We start from the raw sequence: 11,699 nt of genomic DNA, 5'->3' as shown, positions 1-11,699 counted from the left end.
CAAATACTGAATTAATAGTTTATTGCATGTGATTATTATTATTGCATGTAATACAGCATTATTGTTTTAGTCATTATTGCATGGGATAACCTTTTCTGCACATATTAATAGTAGTAGTATTATTAGTGATACAGTCTCAGACTTGAGAAATTTAATAATTTATAAGATCAAAATCTAATAATTTATAACAGGGATCCCCAACCACTGGGCCTTGGATCTTGATCCTTTGGTACTGGGCCACACAGAAAAAATAAATTTTAAAATTTTATTGACTATTGCAGTCTGAAGGGTGTTTTTTTTTTTTCATTATATATGTTACATATGTAATCTAAAGGTCAGATATGTAATATTGCATGAAGGTGTGTGACTTAGTGACTAGTGTATATGGCTCATGATTGTAAGGTTGTGAGTTTAATACCTGACAGCACTTTGTGTCCTTGAGCAAGACACTTTATTTCATGTTGCTCTAGTCCACTCAGCCTGGCAAAAATTAGTTGTACCTGTAATTCAAAGGGCCAGCCTTGTCGCATTGTGTCACACTGAATCTCCCTAAGAACTACATTAAGGGTATGCAGGTCTGTGAACTGCTTATGAGCAGGCTGTTCCATTGATTGGATCAACTAGGAAACACTTATCATAACTGACAGAGTGCCAATTAGTTATATGTAATAATTAAATTATACATTATACTTTGTGTTTTGTTATATGCATGATCCTCTTGAACATGGAAAAATTGTCTTGCACGAAATCAGTTCATAATGCAAAAAAAGGTTGGGGACCGCTGATTCATAACATGAAAAAGTTATTCTGAAGATTTGGCTTTAGAATTTAAACATTAGTTAACTAAGTTTTAAAAGATTAGGGATGATATATTAAACATGTCTATGTAAAAACATCTACATTATAGAGAAATATTTCAAAGTCATGTAATGCTATATGAAGTAAATAAAAAAAAAAAAGACATCTTTCAACATGTAGCCCAAGAACAATAAGTGGCAGAATTCTGGTTTTTAAGTACTCCATATAACTCCTATAACCTTTTTATTTCCTGTAATTTTCAGAAAATTTTTGCGAATTTGAGTTTTACATATGGAAATTCATATGATTATAAAAGAAAATTTTTTTCGTGATTTAAGGGTGATTTAGCTGTTATCTTTAGCACATTCCACAACCACGATATTTTTCTCATTTCTTTCTCACTCTGAAATGTATTGGTGTTTATCAATATTTTTTTCCCTTCCGCATAAACACATTTAATGGAATGATGATGCCATTGCTGGGATTTTAAACAAAAATTTCAAATTGTCTGTATTTTAAACTGAATAAAAAAAATTAAAAAATGCAAAACATGGAAATTTTAGGATTTTGGGGAGTAGGGTTTGTTTCAAAAATGAAAATAAAAATGTTTTTTTTCATAATCACATGAATTCCCATTTGCAAAAATTTTCTGAAAATTCCCCCAAAATAAAAAAGCTATGAAGGGTTATATGAGGTTCTTAAACCAGAATTCTGCCCAATAATTACTCAACTATCCTTGAATATACTTATTTGTCCTGAAATCTATTTTTATATGAGATACCCTAATTTGTCAATACATTAGATGTGAAAAAAGCAGAACCAAAGTGTATGTATAAGAGATATCGTTAGATATCATAGGTTTAATGAACATTGCAGAAAGCAATATATGGACCATTATTCATAAGAATGTTATTAATTATCTGGCTGGTTGCATAAAATAGCAGCAGAAGTGTACATTATATCTGTAAATATAAGTTACAGAAAATTCAGGATAAAAAAAAATTAAAAAAAAAGGAAAAAAGATTAAGGAAAAACAACACCCGAATGGCTTATAAATGAAACTGTATGTTCACCTTTGGCGAAATAACAATAATAATCCTTTCTACTAAAGCACAAGGCCTGAAATTTGGGGGAGGGGGATAGTTGATTACATCAACCCCAGTACTCAACTGCTACTTATTTTATCAACCTCGAAAGGATGAAAGGCAAAGTTCACCTTGGCGGAATTTGAACTCAAAATGTAAAGGCGGACAAAATGCTAAGTATATTGTCCATCGTGCTAATGATTCTGCCAGCTTACCACCTTAATAATAATGCTGCTTTCTACTATAGTCACAAGGCCTGAAATTTCATGGGGAGGGGGCTAATCGATTACATCAACCCCCAGTGTTTCACTGGTACTTAATTTATTGACCCCAAAAGGATGAAAGGCAAAGTCAACCTCGGTGGCATTTGAACTCAGAACAAAGACGGACAAAGCATCTCCTCCAATATGCTAACAACTCTGCCAGCTCATTGCCTTTATGATAATCTTAATTTGGTCTCAAGGTCAGTAATTTTTTAAGAGGAAAGGAGAAGCTGTTTCTGTCAACCTCAGTACTTGACTGTTACTTTATTGAGCCTGAAAGGATGGCAGGCAAAGTTGATCTTGGCATGAACTGAACTTAAAACATAAAGAGCAAGAATATGTGCCACTAAGTATTTTGTCTGATGAGCTGATTCTGCCTAATGATAAAATAAACAAAAATAATATTTTCTTCAATGCCAGCATTTTGAGGAGAGGGGAAGTCAATTGCATTGACCCTAGTGCTCAAGCGATACTTATTTCATTGACTCAGAAAGAAATAAAAGATATGCCAACGATTTTGCCAGCTCACCAACTTAAATGATAATTCTTTCTACTATAGGCACAAGGCCTGAAATTTTAGGGAACAAGGTTAATCGATTACATCGATCCCAGGTTTTACTGGTACTTATTTTATTGAACCTGACAGAATGAGTGGCTAAGTGGACCTTGGTGGAATTTCAACTCAGAATGTAAAGACAGACGAAATGCTGCAAAGCATCTTGCCTGGGCTTGCTAACAATTCTGCCAGCTCACCACCTTAATAATAACAATAAAATAAATGGATAAGATGAACCAACAGAAAACAACAGCATTTTGGGTATTGGTGATTTCAATGAATAACTAAGATGTTTTCTCAAAACATTGAAATACATTCAATTCTGAACAATATGAAATGGAAGGGAGTATAAATTGTAGCTTCATGTGTAATGATAATGATGTAGGTGAGTATGTCAAAGATCATATAAATGTTGAAAAGTGAGAAGGCGGTAGTGAAGGAGAAAAATGTTGCGAAGATCACAGAATTCAGCTAAAATGTGCTAATATTCTTATCAGCTTTCTTTTCTGAAATATTGTTACCAATCTATTTTGTTGTGAGATTGGGCATGTTCATACTCATCTATGTCTGTATGAGTGTTGTTCTCACATTTAGAAAACTCAAATAATTGAAATGATACTATAGGAACATCTGCAAAGCTTAAAGCCCAAGATGATTTGTGTAAATTATTTGACCTAGAGCAAAAGTTAGGTAATGTTGGTATGTTATTTGGTACACATTTATGTGTTGGATGATAATTTTATCTGATCTTTTTGCTACTGGTAATGTGTGATGGATCTTTATGGTGTTCAAAAGTTTGGACTTTGTACCAAATATAAATAAACTTAACAACATATACCAACATCACAGTTAATCATTAAAACATCTAAAACACTTGCAACTAAACTTATACACCATTCGGAGTTGGTGTACAACTGTTTGCTTATCCACAATACATAATGAAACTAACATCAATAATTTTCTCAGCAGGCTTTGAATACACAAAATAATTTTCCCTTTATATAAATACTGCAAGAGAGAGAGAGAGAGAGAGAGAGAGAGAGAGAGAGAGAGAGAGCAAGCGATCATCATCTAATGTCTTTTCCATGCTGGCATGTGTTGGACAGCTTGACAGGAACTGGCTACACCAGGTTCTGTAACTTGGTTTCTATGGCTGGATGCTCTTCCTAATGCCAAACTCCAATTTGTCCACAAAATAATATACAAAACACAAAGGAAAGCATTATTTAATCTCTTAATTTCTAAATAATGACCACACAATCAACTGCAGTCATCATATTATCAACATGACCCATATTTACTATATGGCTTGTCATCATCTCAAATTAAATTTAAAACTACACATAATATAAAAACAACAAAATCAAACAAATCCTGTATTGCCTAATTTCAAATAGTAGGCATATAATACAAAGTAATCAATTAGCAGTTATTAAATTTCATAACAAAAGACTAACATTCTATTGTCACAAGAAAATTCAATATTTATAACTTGACCTAATACAAACAACGTTGAAATTATAGACACCACTATGAAAATTAATAGATACAACATACAATTTCAGTGTTCCAGCATAGGCACAGCCCACTGTATAGTTATTCTTTTACTGGTTCACTAGAATACATAAAATAACAACTACACAGCCATCAAAATTTATTTCTCATAAACCAATGTTTCATACAAAGATCATACACAACAGACTAGCACACAATTCCAAACTATTTGAGTGAAAATGAAGAGATACCAAACACCACTAACATGACACAGAGTGTGAAGAGGAGGCAGGAAGTTGAATACTCTACAGCAAGTGATGTGGGAGTGGATAAATGAAATGACTAAATGATATTAAAAGTATTTAGTTGGAGAAGGATTGGCGATCTTCATAAACTTTTGCAGACCTTCCAAAGTTGGTGAAATCATGTAACTGATGATGAAGATAATGGTATGTGTACAATGTATATATGCTGTGCTAAAGTCAAATTTTTTATTTCAGTGTAACAATGTTATTTCATACATTTTTAACGTAAGAAAATCAAATCTCCTGCTCTTTTTGGACAATATACATTTTATGTATTGAAGCCAGGTTTTATAAACAAAACATTTCGAAAATTTTTTTTTAAATGTCTGAACAAAATGCTCTGTAAAATAACTATTCTTTACTTTGTTCAGAAAAAACATATGCCCCCACCATCTTTTTTTTTTTTTTTAAATCAACTTTACACCTAAAATAAAAAACCTTCAAAAGAAACCATATAAAAAGATTTGTATAAATATTCACTAAATAAAAAAAAAACTATTTTTCAATAAATTAGGATAGTATTAATACAGTCAGATCTAGACTAGGAAATTGTCAACTTCATAAATGAAGAATGAATAAAATTATTTTAAGAAATCAAATTATATGGGTTGGAAGACTATATCAATTGATGATCATTTATAATAAGAGAAATACTTTTATTAATTAAGCAAGACAAATTTGAAGAAATAAAATTTAATGTTTTTACAAGAGATATAATGCAGAGTATGCAATAAAACATGAACCCTAGGAACCAAAAGACTGGTGCCCAAACCACATAGCTGTTAGGTATTTTCAAATGATAAACTATTTGATAAATTAATTTTACATTATCTATTTCAATGAATTCTTTTAATTTACATGCATTATTAGTGGTTGTCTAATGCTTGTAAGTTGATATCCCATCTGCTATTGAAAACCCTATATGGTATGTTCGTTAGTGATGAAAATCTGTAATATATTTTAGAATATTAAAAATAATGAAAAACATACTAACCTTTAAGAGGAAAACATTTTTGTTAATCAAAAGACAAGATTTTATTTGTATTTTGAGCAATAAGGGGATTTCCCTTTAATAGATCTTTGATAATTATCACAAGTTATTCACAAATGTAAAATAAAAACAAGAATGTCTACATCAAATTTACAATTATATATACAACCATCTACATTTGTATATATACATTTATGTATGCATATATCTGTGACATATTGTACAAACAGTGTAATGATCAATATCATAAAGTTTACTCGATCACAATATCACAAAATATATGTGATATTCTTAAATAAAAAAATGTACTGTGCTTTCAGAAAATATGAAATGCAGAGTAATAGTACTTAATTTATCCAAAGTATACTCTGGATACATATTTGAATAAAAACTGAGGAGAAATGAAGTTGAAAATGGTAAAAAAAATCACATTGGACAGTTATATGTAAATTATAGTTATAACAGAAGTAACTGAATGATGAATCTAAAGAGATTTCCAAGTATTTTGTTCTTTTTACATGTCACTAGCAGCTAATTTTAATGTATTCAGATAATGTGCATTGTAGTGAAATAAACAAAAGCAAAGTTAGCCCTGTTTAAGCAGATCCATGATCAAAGATGTTCTAGCTATGACTATCTTGTATGTCTTAGCTTCTCGTACAGCTGAGTGTAATTTGAGGGAAATTTAACTGCTTCAGTAGGTGAAGCAACTGCAGAGGTTCCCAAATTAGCTCACTGTTGAAAAGTGATATATCTCCAGTGGCATGAAAAAAGAAACCCACACACAGATGGTTGATAAATACAGTTATCAACAGTAATGTATGTATTATTTGTTAGATGTGATGTAAATTATATATTAGCAGTGTGCGTTATGGAACGTTTGGATTTGAACTAAGCATAGTATCATTTACCCAGATATTAAAACTTACAAATGTAGTTACCATTTTTACTGGATAACTAGTTTTGGTTGGACTGGCAGAAGTAAGAGATTCAAAACATGTAGAGAAGCACTTTAAATTTTATCAAAATGATGATACAAAAAAAAAAAAAAACTAGAAACAAAAAAAATAATCCAAATTATTATTGAACAAATTTTGATTTATACATAGCAGGTATGATGTTTAAAAAAATGTATATTTTATTTTTATTTTAAAAAATCTCCCCCCAAAAATCTGAAAAACAAATCTTTACAGAGTTTTTATTTTGGAGAAAAATACAAATGAAATGAAAGGTAAAAAAATTTATAACAAATTGACAAATTATATATATTTGTAATTTAATTTTTTTTTTTAATTCACAAATACTTGACACAACTTGATAAAAAACAATTGACCTAGATACAATAGTGAGTGAGATTGTACATATGTATGAAAGAAAAAAAAGAGAGTAGGTACGAAGATGATAAATATTTTACACAGCATGGGAGAATGTATATCAGAAAATGATAAATACCCAATAATGTCTGGTAATAAGTCAACAAGTGGCTCATTCTTCACACAACAAGTTGTCAAATAAAATAGGAGCGTTCAGTGAGTCCAATTGCTCTAAGTAGCATAGAATCTAACACAAGGACACTTGAGTTGGATATGACACCCCTACAATTGAACTTATTAAATTCTCCTGGTGAAAAACTGTTGCTGAGGTAGAACATCACTAGTTTCCTCAGATTCCGGATTATACCCCTAACAAATGAAATACTGATGATATCTAATACAAACTGTTAAATAATTATAAACATGAAGACACTTCAGAATACTTTCCTTTTATTTTAGGTAGCAAGAAAATACTCTGTACCAGTTTGTTATATATATCTTAAAAACAAATTTGAATAGTTTATTTGAAATGAACATAATAAAAACTGGTTTATTCTTCATTTATAAAGAATAAAATAGGTTTCCAGAATATGCAAAAAGCTTTAATCAATCTTTTAATCAGAACAACAATGCAATATTCAACCAATATAAAACAATATACAATCCAACTGATTGTACTCAACAACTATTTCTGCACTGGTAGGATGTGTGTTTTCCCTAAGTGGCATCAGGGATGAGCAAAGAAATAATGTATACCAAAGGTGAAACCAAGTCCATCAGTCAAGCTTCAAACTGCTGAAGACCCAAAGATGTGTGTGTGTGTGAAAGATATTAAAAAGGTAAATTGTTTCAGTCAGAACCTAGAGTTAAAAATGAAGTAATATATGAACATATCAGTGATATTTTACTTGAAAGTATACTGAATGTGATGGACGGTTAGCTGGTAGAATAATCTTGACAAAGACTTGTAATTGTACATTGGCAGAATAAGTTTGTCTATAATATCCACATGATTAAAAAAAAATTACAAGGACAGAGAGTTCCAAATAAAAAATATTTGGTAAGAAATTTTAAATTATAAAGAAACTAAAGTGAGAAGTGAAAGAATTCTGACATTACCAAAAAAAAAAAAAAAGAAGAAAAAAACAAAAAAAACTCATCAATACAATGAGATACAAATCACTTCAATAGAATAAGATGGCATGTCATTTCATTATAACAGTCTTGGTTAGTAAAAGTTAATACTTGGAACATTATTTCCCCAAACTAGAGATTCTTTTGAATAGAGTAGAAATACATTTTACAATAAGGTGAAGATCAAAATAGCTAAATGCTGATCTACTGATAAAATTTTTTTTAATCATATGATAAACTAGTTAAATAGTCTTTCGCAATATATCACATTAATAATTAATGTGAGCTTCATTTTAGCAGGCCAGTAATTCCACTGGTAAGAGCATTCCATAACTGAGATGTAGTTTATTCAGAAACACAAAACTTCAGGAAAGCTGTAGCTATGTCTTACAAGAGGACCTCAAGGCAATGCGAAACTTCCACTAATACTATCTTAATTATGTAATTTAACACTGTAAAATACATACATTGAATTATCATGGTAGTTATTGAATAGCATGGCATGTGGACTAATATAACAATAGTTTTTCAATTTAATTGCAAACATTAAGTTCAATTGGGAAGAGGTGGGAAAATAAGTGACAGAAGGATAAAATCAAAGAATACAAAGGAAATTCGTTATTTTGGATAGAATAGTTAATGACCAGGTTGTATAAAGACAAAGAATTGGAAAAAAAAAGACCCTTTCAAGATTAAAAAAAAAAAACGGGTATTACAATTAGAGATAAAAAAAGTATTATAATTAGAAGGGGAAAACAGTGAAGTTGATATTTTCATTAAAAACAAACAACAAATATCATTTAATATAAAGTTGTACATGCCTTTATAATCTGTGGAGATCAATTTCTAGTCATTGTGGATTTCTTATAAGATTAAAATATCTTCAAATTACATGGTTCAATGCAAACAGAGAATTGATTGTGCGTCAAAAGAAACCATTAAAATTTTTGCAAAGACTGATAGGGTGTTTTCTTTCTCATGTGAAGCAGAAGAAAACATGGCTTTACTGTTGACAGTGGACTTTTCTGGAAATGTTGCTTCAATTCATTTATAATGGCAAGGTTTATTCACCTGAAAATACAGATTTTATATAATTATAATGTACAGATATTATAAAGATACTTTTCACAAATCCTATAACAACAACAACAACAATAATAGGAATTACAAATTTGAGATGTATTCCAGAAGTTTTGAGACTTTTCAGGAGAGGCATGTATTAATTTTAAAGAAGTATGAAACTGTAATTTCCTTCAAAGTAGGATCCTCTGACTTCAATGCACTTATTATAGTACTCTAGCTATTTCAAGAAGACCCTATGACCCTTGTCACAGCCTCCTCCTCCTCTTCCTCAATGAGGTTCCTTTTCAGCTTGGGAAAAAAACAAAAAAAAAAGTCACAAGGTCTGGACTGTAGGGAGGGTGAGGGACAGTTTTGATGCCCATCTCTGTCAAGCAGTTACCAGGATGGAATTGTGAGAAGCAGTGTTTAGTAAGCTGTGACAAGTTGTGTTCAAAGTGCTGTTACAGCTGTCTCTTTCAATCTGGAATAACAAAAGTTGGCAGATCAGCTCATTAGATGTATAGTAATGATATACTAAAATTACAATATTCTAGGAAAGTTATAACTGCCAGTCCAAAAAATGTCTCAAAACTTCTGGAATGTACCTCATATACTAACAGGTTTAATTTTCATTTGTGAACCAATTTGGGAAGTTTAGTTGAAACAATCACTTTTAGAGCTAGACGCCATTTTGCTTAATTACCTTGAAGTAGAAAGCAATGTTCGTTTTATATCAATTAAGGAAACAGGAGCAACTACAATTAAATATCTTATTAAAGAACACAACATAAGAGATAAAGTGGTGAGATTTGAACTTATGTGCCTCTTATGCTAAAGATTCTTTAAAATGCTTGTATTTGATTAATGGGACAGCTGGGGGGGGGGGGGTAAAGAGCACATTTTAGGTAAATATTGACATAATTTCATGAAGTATTATTAATAAAAACCTGCAACTTTAACTAAGTATTTTACAAAAAAAAAAACTTTATATAGAAAAGAGAAAAATAATTTTCAACAATAAACTAACCTGGAATTAAACTGGAAGATTGAATATTAAAAGATTGCTTCTGATCCTTGTGGTTCTTTAGTGTTTAGGAAACTCACCAATAAATGTTTAATACTTTGGTTCTATAGAATTAAAATAGAAAATGCAATTATGTGTTAGAAATTTTATTCTGACAAAAAAATCTAACATCTAAAGTATGTGAGAACATGCTTTTATATTTTTTGTATTCATCTGAATAGGTTTTCAGAATCCTCTCATTTTAGCTCTCCCTATTTTATTTGTATTTTTTCACAATAAATCAATATCTGAGTCTTCTTAATAAGCAAGATAAGTTCTTCAGGGAAATCATACAACTTCTGTCACATTGCATTGGTGCTTACTGTTTGCTTATCAACAAAAAATTATAGTAATGTTAAGCAAGTAAAGGAGGGTATGGAATTGGCATGAGGAATAATCAAGGCTCTTGCAGTTTTGAAGTGCAAACAAACTGGAATAGATTTGGAAACAAATACCTCAACGTTAGGCATCAGCTACATATATCTAGAGGTGAACTCAGATGACAAGTGCTACAATGAGAGGCTGTTGAATGAAGAGAATGCATGGGATAAAGGGTCAATTCAAGTTGACAGTAGTGTGGTGGAACAACCAATTAAGGACATGAACTTTACTGACTACACAGTAGCCCAGAAGAAACTGTCCTCTCTCAATAGAATAGGTAATATTTTTTGCAAAACTTACTTCCCATTCTCTTTGCATACTCACCTCTATCTATGATTTTCATGTTTACGTCACTCATAGCCTACACTTCCTCTAATCTTTCTTTTCTCCACCACCTTTCAGTCTACATTATCCACTTCACTTTACTGTGATTTCTTGCTTTTCTGAAGGTCCTTAATCACACTCACCCACCAGTTGAGGTGGAAGAGGTAATGGTGAGTGATGAGATAAAGGCAGGAGGGAGAGTAGTGGCTGGTGGTACAGAAGGTTTTTTTCAAAACCTACTTCCCGCTCTCTTTGCATACTCCAGAGTAAAGTGAAGTGGATAATGCAGTCTGCAAGGTGGTGGAGAGAAGAAAGATTGGAGGAAATGCAGGCTATGAATGACGAAAAGATGAGAATAAAGGAGAGAAGGGTAAGTGAGAGTTAGATATGTGAGATAGGGGTGAGTATGCAAAAAGAGTGTGAAGTAAGCTTTGATAAAAGCTGCTATACTACCAGCCACTGCTCTCCCTCTTGCCTTTATCTCATCACTCACCATTACCTATTCTACCTCTGTTGTTGTCAATTCTTCCTCCACTAACTCCAACCCCTAATTTTCTCTTGCTCCTTCCATTATCTCACTCATTCTGGTTTACTCTCTTCCTTTGGGATCACCTGAGCAAATGCACATGCTCTAAGCTATTAAGTACTCTCTACACTTCATTCTTACTTTCCTTCTCAATTCCTATCCATTTCTAGCATCATTGCTGCCATTATTCCCTCTCCTATTTCCTTTCTTCATCCACATGTCTTAAGTTGTTCAGTATTTAAAAAAAACACATCCAATAAACCTGTTGAAGTGATTGGTGATAGGAAGGGCATCCAGCCACAGAAACCAAGCCATTATGATGCATATGAGCATCAGTCTTTAGGAGCAGTAGCTTCCAATAAGAAATGACTTGGATCATGATGACTCATCCAATTCATGCCAGC

The 11,699-nt window shown here is 31.6% G+C and overlaps 1 protein-coding gene across 2 annotated transcripts in view; it reads right to left on the bottom strand.

Moving 5' to 3' along the window:
* Positions 1 to 5,178: 5,178 nt before the first annotated feature.
* Positions 5,179 to 11,699, bottom strand: part of LOC106876154 (ankyrin repeat domain-containing protein 27) — a 54,777-nt gene continuing 48,256 nt past the window's right edge. For both annotated transcript variants that reach the window (XM_014924579.2, XM_014924580.2), the window contains 2 exons: positions 10,029 to 10,129; positions 5,179 to 9,010 (listed from right to left, as the gene is read on the bottom strand). In XM_014924579.2, the coding sequence (XP_014780065.1) occupies positions 10,055 to 10,129 (75 nt within the window). In that variant the 3' untranslated portion in view covers positions 5,179 to 9,010; positions 10,029 to 10,054. The remainder of the gene's footprint in view (positions 9,011 to 10,028; positions 10,130 to 11,699) is intronic.

This window comes from Octopus bimaculoides, chromosome 3, assembly GCF_001194135.2.
Source record: "Octopus bimaculoides isolate UCB-OBI-ISO-001 chromosome 3, ASM119413v2, whole genome shotgun sequence".
NCBI lineage: Eukaryota > Metazoa > Mollusca > Cephalopoda > Octopoda > Octopodidae > Octopus > Octopus bimaculoides.
This window is presented reverse-complemented; position numbering and strand designations above follow the sequence as displayed.